Below are 17,857 nucleotides of genomic sequence, written 5' to 3'. Positions count from 1 at the left end.
GTCTAAAAATGAAACACAGCTAAACACTAGATAAGCGAGCCCGAGCGCAAAAAAGTAAACAGTGGCAACATCTCCATCAAGGATTCGACCCACAAAGAGACTAAGACAAATACAGAGGCACTGGGGCAGGTGTATATTTTACAGAAAAAGTAACAAAGGTGCACAATGACTGCTTTGAAGGCATAAATATAGAATATGACAAAAGAGGGTCAGAGAATCTTTCAGCAGTATAGGTTTATAGCAGAACTGCAATAAGGACAACTCACCATGACCTAAGCCACTCAACAATAGGTAATATAGACAGTTTATGCTGACTGGCTAATTTGATTTGAAAATGTAATGCTTACACCATTTTGGTTTGCACCAATGCTCATGGAATCCCACAGAAACATTGGTCTTTACTTAAAAATCACAAGAAATGAAAATTGTGCAAAACCAAACTCCTTTTTTGTTTTCCTAAAAAATGGGTAATTATGGAAATTAAATGTAAAGATTAATATTATTAACAAATGAGCTTAATTTTTTTTTTTTATTTCAACCATTGCAACAAGTTTTCTAACAGGCTGCATGTTGAAGCAATCAGATTGAAACCCAGACACACATCCACCCATGTCCATGTCCTTTCAACCAGTTTGATTACAAGGCTTTGAACATGTACAAAAGCCACGCAGACAGCTCTTTTTTTATCCACACACACATTCAGATATTTTTCACATGCTTTGCATGCAAAACTTAAAATGCCTGAAGTTCTACAGCCAATCAAACAGGAAGACACTCTCCACAGACATCCATCTGAAATTAAATACCAAAGGGAATCACACGCAAGGCTTTTTTTTTCTGCATTTATTTTGGGCTACATTTACTGTGGAGGACAGGCTATCCTGTTGATGAGTCATTGTTTATTATGTCTAGAAACTGTGGGTTGCCCTCTACTCTGCTACGCAATTGTCCAGTGAAGATTTCCCCAACCTTAAGTGGAGATAACGGCCTGAGTGCCACTTGTTGCAGGATGAAGCCACCCTCATCTTGTACACATGCAATCTTTTCTTCCAAAAACCATATCTGTGCTGTGATCTGCTGTTTGGGCAGTGTCGTCTTAAGAGCCTCCAGTTAAATCTGCGCTGATGAATAGCAATCAGTGCAACGTGCAGATATTTACATTTTAGTCATTGTAATAACCCTCATCATACACTCATGCAATCTCATTAGGACATGCTGAAGTTATTGATAAGAAAATATATTTTAATTTTCTGTGCATCATCTTCAAACTGTATCTTTTGCCTTCATTTTTAAATAGTTGTTCTTTTACAACTAATGCAAAACCTGGTTTCATAAATAAAGTAGAAGAAAATGGATACATGGTTTTTATTTATTTCAAAAATAAAAACTGAAAAGTTTGCCACTTCTTTGTATACAGCACCTTTTCAGAGCTATCGCTAAACAAAACAATAAAAAGCAATAAAATATAGTCACCTAATTTGAAAACAAAGTCCCCCTTGAGTGTGATTTAATCCTATTCTGTTCTGTGAAGGCTTAAGTTTGTTGAAAATTTGTGAGCAGACAGCATCATGAAGACCACCAAGATGGATCAAGGATAACATTGCCGAGATCTTTAAAGTTAGATTACAAAACAATACATCAGAAGAACAAGAACTGCCGCTAATCCAGGTATTTGCTGCAAAGATTTGACATCACAGTTGTGCTATAAAAAACAGCTTCACAGCCACAAACCCCAAAACTGTGGTAAAAACAAAGTCATCACAGGGAGTCTTGTACAGCAACTTGTTAACTGTTGAGAAACTGAATTACACCTTTACATGTTTAAAGGGAAGTTGAAGAAAGAAATGATACCTTCGGGTGACATCTGGTGTAAATACAGCTTTATTAGGGAAGAAAATGTTCAATGACAACTAAAGAGGGGAAAACACAGTTTCACAGTACATTTCATCCTCTTAAGATGGTGCATTGAAACATACCTCTTCCAAATCCCAATGTTGCTCTGCACAAACATGATGCCTTCTTACAAAAATACAACCCCTCAAGCAGAACAAAAAGCAGAAGCTGAAAGGAGGGAAACTTAGAAGAAACCAGATTTAACCATCCTTCTTGACATAATTTGTTCAAGAACGGCCACAATCTACATGATTTGATGTTACGAAAGCCTACTTGCCTGCACCTCTTGACGTTACAGGGCCACCTCTCAATTCAGATGCACAAAAAGAATAAACTATAGCAACAAACTGTAGAAGTCTAAAAATACAACAGAAAAAAAGATATTGGTCCTGGATTATTTGGAAACATTAGACCTTGCATGCCGAGCAAAGTGACTGGAAAACAACTTGGGTCCGATCATATGAAAGATGCAATGGCACAAATCGTTGTCCTACAGAGGTGTTGGTCATTTTATGGAGAGGTAGGATAGTCGTCATGGTCAATGCATGAGGTCCCAGGATGAATCATTATCCAACAGTTGTTCTTAAGTGTTTGAAGTGGATAAATTGAACAATATACACTCTAATTAAATGACTATAATAAAATAATATCAAAGAGATTTAGTCTTTGTTTAAAGAAATACTTGAGTGGTTACACAGAAGCTAAATGGTGTGTCTGCATCCGAGAAACCAGATTGAATTGGCACATGATAAAGCAGATGTCTAAAGTCAAATTGAAATGAAGAAGACAAACAGTTTGTGGTTTGTCTTCAGCAACAATTCCACAAAGCATACTGTTGTTTAAATTCAGATACAACAGACTAACAAATGGTCCTACTTATAAACTGTGATCCTTCATTTTCCTGTGGAGCAGTAATGAGGACGCAGTCTGGAGTGGATGAGTCACATTCACTTAAACAAAAAAAACAAAAAAACACACATCTACTGTAATATCTGAACCTGGCAGCATGATTGAACGCACCATGATGGAAAACATAACAAAATCCTTTCAGCTAATCTGAGCGATGAGAGTGTTTGTAAGAGCAGGATGTTTCAGCAAAGCTGTGGGATCACGCTAAAAGCTCAACAACGCCTGTTTAATACAAACCGAGGAGGGATATTTTTAAATAAATTTTTCTGATCTTAAGTTGGAGCCAATAAAAACAAAATTGACAAATACATTAACCAGATTCTTTTGAAAATTATTAGACCAAGTAAAAAACTTTCTCACGTTCTCACTATTACGTTTTATAGAGGGGATGACCAAATTAAAAGAAAAATTAAAACTCTACGGCAAATAAAAACCAACTTATTAGCATCCCTCACCTTTTCAGTCCAATTTCTTTTCTTTACTTATTAACTACGTCCTAAGACATCTTACAAGTGAAACTGAAAATATCTAACACTTTAATGCGTCTATTATCCTGATTTTATTTATTTTACATCAATAAATGTGTCTAAAGTTGAACTTCTGATTACAGTGCAGCCATTCAAGATCTAGAAATAAAAGATGTCCCGTTATATCAGTTAAAAATAAATATACAGTATCTATTGTATAGATCCCACTGCTGCACAAGACAACATTCCTTCATTTTTAGATAACAGGAAGAGGGATCCCAAAAACTGCTCATCTCAGTTGGTGAAGTTACAACTGTACAGAGATGAATTTTTAAATTTTTTCCTCTTTGTGCTCTCAGGTGGAGGTGTCTCTGAACTGGGGAGGGGGGTCACGTTACTGGATCTGAGACTCCCGGACCTTGGCCTGCAGGGCGTCGCACGTCTTCTTGGCGTCGCCGAGCAACATCGAAGTGTTAGGTTTGTAGAAGATGGGGTTATCCACCGCCGCGTAACCAACGCCCAGAGATCGTTTCATCACGATAACCTGCAACGACACACACAAAAAAAAAGATCATCAATCATTAAGGAAGAACAAACATCATCTGATTAGAAACAAATTGGAGGCAAAAAGTGTTTTCTCCAGGAAGAATATTAAATAGGATCTATTATGCTACCTTAAGCAGGTTCGGTCAGGTCTATTGGTTATATAAAACATATTCATTACATTTTTTGAACAAATGTAATGATAAGATCCTAAGATAAGATTTTAGTATGCTACGCTGCAGGAGGTGTTTGAGGGGGTCGCCTGCTGATATGTGACATTCCAAAAGGTTTTTGAAACGGCTTAATTTCTAGACACAAAAAAAACGTCAACTTATTGCTGAAAAACAGCTGTGTGTTTTTCTTAAACAGTTGAGCTGTTTTCAGAAGCAGCAGGAATCCAAAAAACTGTACAAAATGTGAATTTTGCATAATATGTCTCTATCAATGGAAAAAAGGGGGGAAAATGAATTCACACAATTGGTATAACACCAACATGATGTTCTGAATGTTGTCATTTCACAAGGACAAACTCCACTCTAATAGGATCAGCATGGGGCTGCACCTGCACTCATAATCTGAATGTAGGCCAGCAGATGGACACAGTTCTGCTGTAAAACCTCCCAGTTGTCATCATCTCTCTGGAGTTTGAGACAGATCTTATTATCCCGCCTGCGCCAGATGTCTCACCTGCTTCGCCTTCCAGACCTCCAGCACGGGCATGCCAGCGATGATGGAGTTGGGGTCTTCTTGGGCGGCCGAGTTCACTGTATCGTTGGCACCGATCACCAGAACCAGGTCAGTTTCTGTTTTCACACGGAACAAATCACAGGTTTAAAGACCACCTTTCTGCACGTGTTTCACAGCTGTAGTACAGCTTGTTTTTTTTTTGTTGTTTTTTTATTTAATCTATATGTCTTTTAAGTGTTGGATTGAGTTGTCATAAAACAGCAGAAAATAACACACAATCTACGTACTTTTCAAGCAGAGTTGGTGAGTACTAACGTCAGATGTATCTAATTAGGCACAGTTGAGAAAGTGGGCCGAGTGTGTCCATTTTTCTTAAAGTGTGTGACGCAAACTTAAAAGATAATTTGGGGGATTTAAACAAATTTGTTCAGCATTTGCTACAGCGTTTAGATTTTTTTTCATTCCCAGCCTTTTGAGTTAACCTTAAAGTTCAAAGGATAAAAACATTGAAAGTACCAAAATAAGACTCAAAACAGGAAAAATAGCGCACAAAGAAAGAGACAGGTAAAAACCAAGGAAAGACTGTGAGTAGGACTTCCTGACTTACAAAAAGACAGAAAAGAAAGAAAACCAAGAAGGAATGAAAAAGATAAGAAAGGAAGCGAAAGAGAGGAATAAGAAACATTAGAAAGGAATCAAGGAACACAGGAAAGAGAGAGATGGGGAAAGTAAAGTATTGAGGCATGAAACAGAAAGGAAAAGAAATAACAAAAGAATCAAATAAATAAGGATGAAAATACTGCAAAAAGCAGAATAAAGTTAGAATTTAGCATGAAATAAAGAAAAGATGTAAGTCAAAAGAAGGACAGTTTTGTTATTTAAAATCTCAACTAAATGAACAATAGCTTACAAATTCAAATGAAAGCATCAGACTTTCCATTTTATCAGTAACAGTCAATTCCACATTTTTATATCCATTCCTATAGTTTAATTACTTTTGTCTGCAAAATACCTCCATGAGTTGAAGAGTAACTGCAATAAAACTGCGGAAGAAAATTAAAAGCTGGACTCACCAGGGAAGTCCTCATTGATTTCTTCCATTTCCAGGACAATGTCATATGGGACACCTGCTTCAGCCAGCAGCACGTTGAGCTGACCGGGCATACGGCCGGCGACAGGGTGAATACCGAACCTGAAGGAAAACACATCTCAGGTACTCACTTTGCACAAAAAACTTTACTTTACAAGAACAAGTCTGACTGGACAGGAGATGTCGGAGATGGCCAAGGAGGAATAAAAGTAAACCGAATCGAGAAGAGGATTCAAAATAAATCTAAAGAGTTTGTTGACAAATTAATCTGAGAGATATGAGCAACAACAAGCAGATCACATCCAACTCTCAGTGCACTTCTCCACAAACATCATCTGATTAGTGAGCTCTCTTTGTTTGTAACTTGTGCACAGCTCTCAAATTCAATTGACCATGACATGTAATCAGTTTAGGTGATTAGTAGAAGGCTGCTTGTTCCTTTCACCATTCAAGCAGAGTTTAAAAGAACTCTTGTTTCTAGCAAACAAGCTGATCTGCATATGTTATAGATGAGGATTAAGGAAAAAGAAAGTGGAGCTTTGATCTTAGAAGAATCAGCATTTTGTGTTGTATTGTTGCATCTGACAAACAACAACATAAAGGCAGATTGCTTAAGACATAAGAAAGACACAAGCGATTACACAGGCTGTTGGGAATAAAGGGATAAATTAGGAAACAGAGTAAGAAGACAAAACAGAAGAAAAAACCTGAATGTTTTCTACTTTTTTTTTTCCTCTGACCACCCACTTTCCTGTAATCAGGCACAAATGCTCTAAGCAGCAGCAGCTGCCACGGCCAGGATCAAACGGCAGAGGCAGGAAAATTAGACGAGGTTCCGCTGTACCTTTTCTGTCCCTCGTTAGCATTTCCTTCTTTACAAACACACACTGGTCTCTACATGCAATCCCATTTTCTTATCAGCCAGATGGAAGCAGCAACCATCCTTTATTACCTTCCAGTAAAACATGAGCACAATTATATCATTGTAATCTACTTTCATCCATCTGCCCATGCATTTGTCTTCTGTGGTTCTTTATTGACTAAAAAGTTATAAACACTTCTTTCTAAAGCAGGATTGAATAAGTTTATATTTCTGCATGCCTCCTTTTCAAACATTTAGTTGTGAAAAATTTATATTGTGGTATTTGATTTGTGAGGGAGAATATGTTTGAAATAATAATAAAAAACTAAACTAAACCCCAAAGGGACAGTTCTTGTAGAAGAAACTCCCATAAATTACAAAATCAATGAAAAATGCATTTATGTCAATAATTAAACTCAAAACAATTGAACTCATTATATTGTTTATAGCATTTATAGTACTGATCGTGATAGCTTTCTGTTGTTTGAAGCTTAAAATCCAGTTTATCACATCATATGAAAAAAAAAACAACAACATAATTTTAAGGACATAAACACAGCATAGACGGGTATTATGCAGAAACCCGTCAAGACACATCGTGACAAGCTACATAAGGTCATTTTTAAACAAGATGTGATTTATACAAAAACAATAATGGAATGTTAATTGGAAGAATAAAGCAAAAAATGTGCACAACAAACAGGGAGATTTCAGATTTGAGAGGACTGAAGCAAAACCCTTTAAGAGAGTTTGAGGGGAGATTCACAAGGCTGGATAAAGTGCTTTAAGAGCCACCACAAAGACTTCAATTGTCCTCGTGTTAAAGTGAGTGGTCCACAGACTCCTTTTTAGATGAAAAGTACATTTTGCAACTTATGAGCAAACCATGGGCTTGGAGTCTTGACACAGGGTTGGGGGCTGGTCATGGTGTTTTATCAGGTCTAAAGCCAGAGCAGCCGCATACAATCATATTTTACTGGTACAATTTGCTTGCAAGCCTAACAGATTTATTTCTCTCAGGAGAACTTGGCACCTGCCCACACTAAGAAAGGAAAGCGTGTTAATGGTGATATCATTGTGTTTGGCTGGTAAGCAAACTGGCAAACAACAGTGGTGTAACAGCACACAAAAATCATGGTGTGGTAAATGACTTAGCGTTAAAAGTCATGGCTTAATGCACTTTATCAGGAGAAGCACAGCAAAATGTATAAGATTTTTTTTTTTCTCTTTACTCAGCCGACAACAGAGACAAATATAAATGTTCTGATAATATAAATATGTAACATTAGAATGTCGTATTCAAATAAAAGAGACAGTATAGAGCTCTCTGGAGTTTTGTTTTGATTATTGGAAGGATTCAACAAAAATCAGAAATGTACCTGACTTTCTTGCCAGCCTCTGAGAGCATCTTTACCAGCTCGGCGATGGGATACTGAGCCTTTGCAGCACAAAGTCCATAACCTGAAAGAGATTTTAAAACAGGAACATGAGTTGATTTCAACCCTGAATCAAAAAATGTAAATTTGACAGTTTAAAGGTAAGATGACCTGAGTGAAGTGGCCCTTCCCCTTCACCTCTCTTCAAAACAATCGGTGTCAAATGTTTGTGTAGCAAAAAAGTTTGTTTGTGCACATATCAATTTAAAGATGTTAATAAAGGTTTCCAGAGGCCCACATTTTAGATTTTTATCTTGCACCAAGCAGTTCAGTGATGTTTATACTGCTTGTCTAAAGCAGTCAGAAACTCTCCTGTTACAACACAACAGACAGAGACACACGGCTCAAAAAATCTCTCCAAAACTATGTTGTCTGTCTTCCAGCTAAACTATCCGAAGATTTTCACTTTGTACCCCTTCATAGCATTTCTTTTGCGAGTTTTATTGCCAATATTCTCACATGAGTTGTCTTGCGTAAAGGAAAACACATGCTTCCAGACCATGCCGTGATGTTTCAGACAAAAGCCAGAAAAACACTTCTGTTTATCAAGCCGGGCCTTAACTGTTTCCACAGACGTCAATCAGCCAAAGTGACTGTGACGGCTCCAATTAGGAAGAACGCTTTGAATGGAAACAAGGGCAGTGACTAAAAGCTGGCGCCGAATAATGATGCAACACTATTAGACAGTATCGTGGCACAAACACGTATTAGTCTTTCGCAAATTGCCTCCGGCAGATTTTGTTGTATTTTACATGTTTGTGATGTAGTGCTACATGTCAGAGGGACGACGTGTTTATAAGAAACAGGGAATTATAAGAGCTTAAAAAAAACATTCCAGCACATTTTTTTTTGATCAAAATTCCTTATTTCTTTAAAATAAAATTTATAGACTTCACAGTCATTTTTCTATTTCAGCCGCAAGTAGAAGTATGCCAGAACAAAGAAAAAACAGAGAATAAACTTTAAAATATTTCTATTAGTTTACAAGTCAGTGGACGGCTTAGCACCAAAAACATAAAAGATCTGTCGCTGTTGTATCAGTCTTTCAGACCACTCAGGTCTTCTTGTTCTTGTCTACACTGCGTTCCCAGAACCAAACGTAAAGAAGCAGCTTTTAACTTTTGTACACCACAAATCTGGAGCAAACTTCCAGAAAACTGCAAAGCTGCCGAAAAACTGAGATCCTTTAAATCAATGCTAAAAACCCACCTGTTGAGAGTTGTCTTTGATTAATAGTAACTGGAACATTGGTCGACATATTTGATGAATATTTGCGAAGTGGTTTTGGTGAAGGCAAAATCACCAAAATCAAATATGTTTTAGAGTGTAAAGCAGCGTGAACTGACTTGCTGCTGAAATATGCTCTGTAAAGAAACTTGACTTGAATGGATGGATGACTAATTATTGATGTAAAAGGAAGACTGATGAGTTGAGGATGGACTAAAACTTTTCTATTCCAATTTAGAGAAATAGTAAAACCCAAGTTGGTGTCTTTAAATACATGCAAATATTTCAAGAAAGTCCTTCCACATACACATATGTACATATTCTTACATAAAATAATCATGCTGGAACGTCCCATTTTTGTTCATCTTACTGATTGTAGTTTTATAAAAAGTTTTATTGCCGCATGCCACCCGACAGAGAACATCATCGCATCTGCTGCTTTAGAAAACGACAAAACCATCAAGCTATGGAAAACTGACTGCTAATTCAGTTATTGTTTTTGGGATATTTTTGGCCTATATATCTTTTTATATAAATATACGTTGTTTTTTTATTCTACATTCTGCTGAAAGGACAAGGTCCTCTTGTCTCAATACCCTTCTAAGAGTATTGAGTCCCGATGCTCTCAGAAGGGAAAGCTGACTGTCTTGAACTACATTTGATGCCTTGCTTCTCTTCCACTGGGCCACGGGAGTGCTGTAATTAGGCAATTCTTGTAAATTGCTGTGATTTCCTCAGAAGTTTTTTTTGCAAAATTGGTATTGTGCTCTGTGACTGGAATGGCCAATTTGCAGAATAGGTGCTTTTTAAGTCTGTGTTTACATGTACCCACATGGTCATGGCAACCCGGAAAGCATCACAACAGTCTTAAGGAAAGGATTCAAATGTTGTCTGGGGCCACCCAATAATTCACGCAGCAGGCTGAAACTATGGGAAGCTGTGACACATTCTGCGTCACCCTAAGTATGAGAAACATGTGAAATAGAAAATTGTGCAGCTGGAACTAAAGTGTTTAGACCCCACGCATCAGCCCTGAAAAATGAACTACAGGCCAGGTTGGATGATAGTTGTCAACAAAACCCTGTAAAGCTTCATCTCATCTAATTTCCCTCTGACCTTGCATACATACGCCCCACTGTAGAATGTCTTATTTTCTGCCGACCACACAGAAAACCAGGCGAGGGTGATTTTGTCTCTGTGTACGCTCTGCCGGGACTTGTCAATTACCCCAGAAAACTGTGATGCAACATAGGTTGAGACGAGGTTAAACAAACAGAACGCACTTTGCTCGTGCCAGGAAAGAAAAGTGACGAGAAAAGTCAAAGCGCCATATTTTTCCACTCATGAACCAGACCTCTGTGTGTTTTACCTGGAGTGATGATTATGTTCTGGGCCTCTTTAATCATGTCGACAGTCTGTTCCACGTTAACCTCTGTGTGTGTCCCTGTGATCTCCATGGGCTTTCCTGTCCCAGTGGAGGATGTGCCATAACCTCCAAGGATCACGTTAGCAAGTGAACGATTCATGGCCTAAGAAGGCAGGAAATATTTACATTTTTCTCCCAAATAAAACCCTTTTTACTATAATAAGAAGGTACAGAAAAGACACAAATCAAAAGGAGTCAAAAGAGGCTTTCCCATTTAAAATAGTAGAGTCCCTCCTTCAGGACAGGAAAGGAACATTTAACAGCTTGTCCAGCCAAACAAAACAAAATCAACAATGTCGCTCAATTTTTGATAAATTTCAAGAGCTAGGACATTTTTCAAACTGTACATTACTTACCACACACATAATGTAAGACAGAATGGCTCCGGAGGAGCCGATGAGAGCACCGACGATGGTGAGCAGGTTGTTGTTCAGCAGGAAGCCCTCAGCACACAGCGCCCAGCCTGAGTAACTGTTAAGTACAGTGATGACCACAGGCATGTCCGCTCCTCCGATGGCCGCAGTCAGAGTTACACCCTGAAGGACAGGAGGAAAATGAGGATGTTTCATTAAACACGCAAAAGACAGTAACTTTTGCAACAATATGCCTATATATCAACAATCCTATACATTTTTAATATCATGATTTAATTAGGACATTTATTCTTTCAGACTCAAAGAGTGGAAGAACAAACATGATGAGAAGACTGAGCGAGTAAGGAACAAAGGGACAGGCGCAAAGAAGGAAGCAGAAGAAGAAGATAAGGGGCAAAACAAAGGGGGGAGGCAAACAGAAAGTAAAGGATGAGAGGAAATAAGTTAGAGGTACAACAAAGAAAGAAGGAAGAGAGAAGGAGACAAACAAGGAAGGAAAACAAAGGAAGCGGGTCTCGTGAAGAGTAAATAAATGAAAATTCTCCTGTCTACTCTATTTTTGAATTATCGATTTTCAATTTTAACTCTTCCATTTGCAATGAAGAACACACCATGTTCTTTCAATCTAAGCTTCTAATATCTAAGAGGTATCAATAAGCAAAACGCTTTGAAAACAGAGTAAAATTAATGGACTTTAATGCTGCTCATGCATTAATGTCCCAGTGACCCCGTTAGACCCTGCCAAGTGTTGGCATGAGGAGCTCTGTTACATTGGACATGGTGAAAGAATCACAGCTTGTGGGCCACTTCTAGAGTCAGCAAGTGCATTCAGTTTTGTTCTCTCTGTTCATCTTGAAAGAAAAGGTGAGGGCCCAGAGAATGAAAGGGTTAAATGTTTGTATAAAGTTTCTGTAAAAAAGACTGCCAAGCCTGAACATCACTGGTGAGTTAATTGGGAAATAATCACAATGTCAATGTAAACAAAATATAGTGTCATGTATTAACTCCACTGTAAATATATAGTTTCAAACATTTAAATCGATGTAATTTTGTTACATTTAAATGGAGAATCAAACTTGGACTGCATTGGAATATTGGGACATCCCTGTTATAAAATTTAGGTATAAACTTTGACATAAAGATTTAATAGAATTTAAATTTTTCTATTTAGTCGCGCTGGATTACTAATTGTATAGTTCTGGATATAAATTCTACTGGTTTGTTTTCTAACTAAACTTGAAAAAACAGGTTCAGTAAAGTAGAACTTCATTTAGAAATGAAGTCAAAACTGAATGAAACATTTTTAGCAACAGTGAAACGGCTTCTGAGCCACAATTATTTTTTTTTTAAATCACTTAAGTAACAACCTGTTTTTGATTGTCCCACTTTTTTTTTCTTTTTTACAAAACCTGACAGATGATGACAATAACTGAACAGGTAAATAAAAAAATTATCTTATATCGCCACAACTTTGAAAGCCACAAATTACAAACAAATAATAATAGAACCAGCTGGTTTAGGAATTTATTATTCGATTTATATGCTTAAAAAATTTAAAAGTCCACCTAACTAACATTTTTCACAATTAGGTACAGATGCTCTTTGTTCCTTTATCATTTGTACAGTTGTTGTTTAGGAGAGGCCAACTGTAATTACCAAAGAAGCAACGAGATCCAAGACTGAATTTTATTTTTTTTCAGCTCAGACTTCATAAATGATTTCTTCTGACCACCTGCAAGGTTTATTTTTAAAAACCTCTGCAAAAGACAGCACACACACACATACAGTGGCTGTTTCAAAACAATGTTCTTAGAATACTGATTAGGTCCACAAGTTAAGGAAGCTGAGATAACAATCAGCAAAACCAATTGTTGGATGCAATGACACTGAAACTCCAGCTGCTGATTTAAGCAAGAACTCATGCAAAAGACTGTTTTCTTTCTATTTTTGTGAATCACAACTGTGAATTTATGTCTAATCTTACATCTAATCTCTTCAGTTTTACATGAGTATAATCTGTATTAAAATATAAAACTCGAGTAAAAGATACCAGAAGTTTTAATGGATAACCTAAGGCTGTTTTAATTTTTATTTGCCAAACTTTTGGTTAAAAATATTATTCATTAAAAACTTTTTACTGAAAAACATTTACAACATATAAGATTTCTCAATGAATAGTTGGAAAAAGCAGATGAATTTGCCTTTTATTGTTCCAGACTTCCTGAGGAGCTTATTGTCTGTTAACTGGATGAGATCAAAACCTGTTAGTGCTGAGGCTTTATTAGTTTATCAGAAGGAATGCATCAAACCTTTCTGCTTGTGACTGCCAGATTTCTGCTCCACTCAAACTTCCCAGACAGCTCCTGTTTTCTGTAACTTCACATTTATTAACAATTCCCACTCTTGTTACATTTCTCCTTATTTCCCCTCTCCAACATGCCTTTTTTCTGACTCTTATGAGCTAGTTCTCCTTCCTGGATTTTATTGAGGTTTTTAATAGCATTCTTACATGTTTAGCCTGTCAGTCAACATGTAAGAACATTTCAATCTGTGATGTCCAGGTTTTTCTACTTTTAAAAAAGCCCCACGCTGAGAGACACAACAGATCTAAGAAACACAAGCATGCAGCATACCATGACGGCAGACAGGGCAGAAACCGATCCCAGACAGGTCATGCCTGTGGTGTAACTTGGATCCAGCATGTAGGGAACCATCCCACCGACGCTAGCAGCCATGAGCGTGGCATTGAGAGCGTGGCGGCCGGGAAGCATCAGAGGAGCACTGTTTAGGATGCCTGCAGAAAAACAGAGGAGAGAATGCAGGTGGGTATAAAGGAGAAAAATAAATCTGTTTAATCATTTTAAACAAAATAATGCAGAAGTAGACACACACTCTATTTATTCTAAATAATTTAGGCCTATTCTACTTTCTATCTGCAGAGTGTATTTATTGTGATGATGTGGAATGACAATGAAATACTAAAATAAAAACCCTGAAACTTTACTAAAACTAATAATTCTCTAAAACTAAAACATGCCTATTAATTAGGCCGCTTCAGGCCATTTACAATAAATTATACAACTGTTTTACTCACGATAATGATAGCCCATGAGTATTAATTAGTACATCAATATTAAAGTTTCCTACTAATAAATGGACAGATGATAAATGGATGGATACAGAAATCAATGGACGATGACAGGAGACAAATGGATGGATGTTACAAAAGGGTCGATGAATAGAATGAACGATGACAGACAGTGAGATTGACAGATGGCTGGATTTAGGGATGAACATATTGATTGATAAAAGGCAAAAACAGAAGAAAAGACAGTAGAATGGATAGATTCAGCCGGACGAATGCACGGACAGATGAATAGATGGATGATGCACACCACTTCCTGTACTTGTCCATAAACTCATCTTAGCAGCTAAAGGCTTCAGATGCCTCAGTTCTCACAGTCTTCTCAGTTCGCCTCACCTTGCAGTTTGCCGTACGCCACCAAAGAGCCGCTGAAAGTGATTCCGCCAATATAAGTGCCAAGGTAGGCAACTATCTTAGTCAAGTTGGCCGCGGGGTCCGTGGCAAAGTGAGGGTACTCAATCATATATTCGGCCACGCAGGTGAGCACCGCAGCCAGCCCGACCAAGCTGTGGAATGCAGCCACCAGCTGAGGCAAGTCACTGATCTCAATCTTCTTGGCAATGGTCAAACCTGGAGATAGAAATATAAAAGATGAATAAAAACACGCAGAATGCCCCTTAAGGTCCAGAGCATAAATACCATGAGAATCACAAGCACGCACACTCAGAGTACTGCCGGGAAGTGAGCCCTGTGGAAGAGCCAGGTGCTGCTGACGAGGGCTACTTTGGGAAATGTTTCTGTCGGCCTACAGTGAGTGTGTTTGTGCGCACACATGTCCTGCAGGAAGCCTTTCAACACAGCTATATCTGGTAAAGAGCATTATTGTTTGTGCGAATAGTTTAGTCTGGATCTCAGCTTTGTTACTGGAACAATTAGCATTTAAATGATCCAACTGTCCCAGAGCGGAGAGTTAGTGAGTAATACCTGACACTGGTTGTTCAGATAGATCTCAAGCATCTGGAGAGTTAGTCATGGTGTGTTTGATGTAAACATCACAAACCCTGAGCACACCTGCTTCTTAGTCTTCCTAAGCTTGGAAAACAACAGAAAGCCCCACATCCATTTGCCGCAGCAACATTCTTCAAGTATTAGGCATTGCCTTCAAGTCTTTCAGGTTATTCTGTTCAAGTAAATTCAAACACGCTCACCAGCCGTCCCACCCACAGCCATGGCTGCGCTCATCTGAGCCAGGAGCTCGGGACTCGGCTTGAGGGCACCCAGAGTGGCAGCCAGCCCTCCTGCGACGCCGATCATTCCCAGAGTGTTACCAAGGCGAGCGGTGGTCTGGTTGGAAAGACCTGCCAGGGCACCGACACAGCACAGGCCAGAGCCCAAGTACATCATCTGAGGAGGAAAAGAAGGATCTAATAATTCTAGTGGGTACAACATCTGGATCAACAAAGGTACTTCAGAGGTCTGTTTTCCACTAGGCAAATGGTTTTCAGATCAGACAAGTCAGTTGTTCCTCTTGTTTGGTCCAGAAGTGAACTTTCGTGCAGTTTGCTTTCACATTTTACTTTTTTGCAAGTGAACCATCACTTGTAAACAAAGTCATACCTGCGGCAATCATCGCTCCTATTAGACAGCATAAGTGCATTTATGTCCAGACCAAACAGGGGAAACAAACTCCGGTCCGCAGAACAAATGTCTCGGGTGATAATACACTCTCAGACAAAACGTTCACAAATCCTCTATGAACATATGGCTACAAAATCATCATCATTCTTCACCTGTTCTACGTTGTATCCAGCTTGCAGAGCAGCGGCGTAGCCTCCAACAAAAACGCCGGCTGGAAGGAGGTAGAGATAGTTGTACTCAGGAGGATCAGTGGAACGTTTGAACATGTCCAGCATCCTCTGGGTCACCAGGAAGCCACCTGGGGCAAGACAAAAAAACAAAACAAAAAAACGTTCAGACAAATTTGCAAAGAAATAAGGTTTCAAAGAGCAAAATAAATAAGTGGAAAAAAATGGTTCAGGAGAAATAAGTGTGGAGGCTTCCAGTCAGAGCACCTGAAAGAGGTCAATAGGTGCCACAAAGCCAACAGCTTCCACTTTTTGCCAAGTTCAATAACAAATTTCAGGAATTTAATGAGTCTACTTTATGTCATTATAACTATTTCAACAGAAACATCAGATGTTTAAACCAGGGAGCAGTGTCCCAGTGTTTTACAAACAGATCACATTACTGTCTGGTATGACTGTAGCCACATGCACACACACATAAAAGGTGAACCTGGGGTTAACTTATGTTTTTATCAGGTACTCGCTGTTCGAAGCAAAAATATCCCGCTTAAAAACACAGGATAATATATAGAGTACTATGACTGCAGACAAGTTTAAGTAAATATATTAATATGGAGGAATTTTATTGTATTTAAGGAATAGACGGCCAGAATCCAATAATATTCTTCTAACATTTCCTTTGGGGTTTCTTCTAACCAAGAATGACTCCACTGTTGGAAATAAAATGAAGGCTCCAAAAGGAAAATAAATTTAAAAACCTAAACAGAGTTTTTCTAAAGAGCTTTGAAATATTTAAGGTTTGAGGTCAAGAGTGCATTAGGCTTAGGTACGAAACAAGGGTTAGGCTTGCATATCTATTAACTTAAATTTAGTTTAACTTGTAAATTATTAGTATGCATATTTTGTTCCAGGGTCTGGCTTAAGTGTTCCCCCTTCAATTATCATTACAAACTCCAAAACAAGTGCAGACTTTCACTGAAAATGAGGGCAAAAGCATATCTTCTCTATGTTCCTGCTCTACTGAAAATGGAAAACCTTCCCCTCCTGTTAGTAGCAAATGGAGCAGATTATAGAAAAAAAAGCCCAAACACTAAACGTCCAGCGCCTGATGCATAAATACCTGTTCATTGTAATATTTAATATTTAAATTATATATTTACAGACAACATAAAACCAGACCTTAACATTAATTTAACCTCTCTTTGTTATACATACTGCTTTCCCCAATTACACCTGATCTAGGCCAGGGTGTCAGCAATCTTTTCAATTTAAAGGCCAATTTTTAAATTTAATAATTTTTTAAAATAAATTAAATTTGATCACTGAGCAAATAAAACTCATTTAACAAACCTATTTCCATGTCTGATTTTAGAAAAATAATTAATCTAACTTTTGCAAATGAAAAAATATAAATGTTTTGTTGAATAAGACGAGCGAAGTGAGCTATTTTCCTCAATTGATAAAAAATACCTTTTTTAAAAATATAAACACCTGGTTTGAAAAACAAGTCAGGTACTATGGGTGCCATTCGTTTTATTCAGATATTGCATAGAAACAAAGACCAACCTTCTGCATTGCCTTTGTAATTAAAAACATTTCTTATTTGGTTTTATAAGAGCAGCAGTAGACAAAAGAGCCACATGTGGTTCTGGAGCCTCAGGTTGAAGATCTGTGCTCTTTGAATTTTGATGTAGTTAATTTAGATATTATCACTACATACTAGAGCGGTGTGGGTCTTTTTGTGTTTTGCTGTAGTTTCAGAATCTGTGTAGATGCGGATATTTTTACAAAAGTAACAATAACATCCCTCAGCTGGGGACTCAGATTATATTTGGGCCCTGTTTGCATATGCTAAATTAAACTATTTAGGATATAAACACCTGGTTTGTATATTCCAAAGATCATAAAAGACCAAAATAGTTTATATAAAAATCAATCCCTCACTTAAGTGCTGTGTTTCCCGAGTGTATGAAAGCCCAAAGATGCTAATCGTTAAAACTTAAAACTGAATGTGAATGGAGGGCTTTGCAACACTGAAAAATCTTGCAAAGGT

General features: G+C 37.8%; 1 protein-coding gene across 2 annotated transcripts in view; it reads right to left on the bottom strand.

Annotated features, from left to right (window-relative positions):
* Positions 1-1,863: 1,863 nt before the first annotated feature.
* nnt (nicotinamide nucleotide transhydrogenase) overlaps positions 1,864-17,857 on the bottom strand; it is a 29,291-nt gene continuing 13,297 nt past the window's right edge. For both annotated transcript variants that reach the window (XM_055040285.1, XM_055040286.1), the window contains exons 13-22: positions 15,790-15,935; positions 15,208-15,403; positions 14,396-14,629; positions 13,548-13,708; positions 10,897-11,076; positions 10,484-10,643; positions 7,831-7,912; positions 5,573-5,691; positions 4,500-4,615; positions 1,864-3,813 (exon numbers count right to left, since the gene is read on the bottom strand). In XM_055040285.1, the coding sequence (XP_054896260.1) occupies positions 3,664-3,813; positions 4,500-4,615; positions 5,573-5,691; positions 7,831-7,912; positions 10,484-10,643; positions 10,897-11,076; positions 13,548-13,708; positions 14,396-14,629; positions 15,208-15,403; positions 15,790-15,935 (1,544 nt within the window). In that variant the 3' untranslated portion in view covers positions 1,864-3,663. The remainder of the gene's footprint in view (positions 3,814-4,499; positions 4,616-5,572; positions 5,692-7,830; positions 7,913-10,483; positions 10,644-10,896; positions 11,077-13,547; positions 13,709-14,395; positions 14,630-15,207; positions 15,404-15,789; positions 15,936-17,857) is intronic.

This window comes from Poeciliopsis prolifica, unplaced genomic scaffold (genome assembly GCF_027474105.1).
Source record: "Poeciliopsis prolifica strain line A6 unplaced genomic scaffold, Auburn_PproV2 SCAFFOLD015, whole genome shotgun sequence".
NCBI classification, from domain to species: Eukaryota; Metazoa; Chordata; class Actinopteri; order Cyprinodontiformes; family Poeciliidae; genus Poeciliopsis; species Poeciliopsis prolifica.
This window is presented reverse-complemented; position numbering and strand designations above follow the sequence as displayed.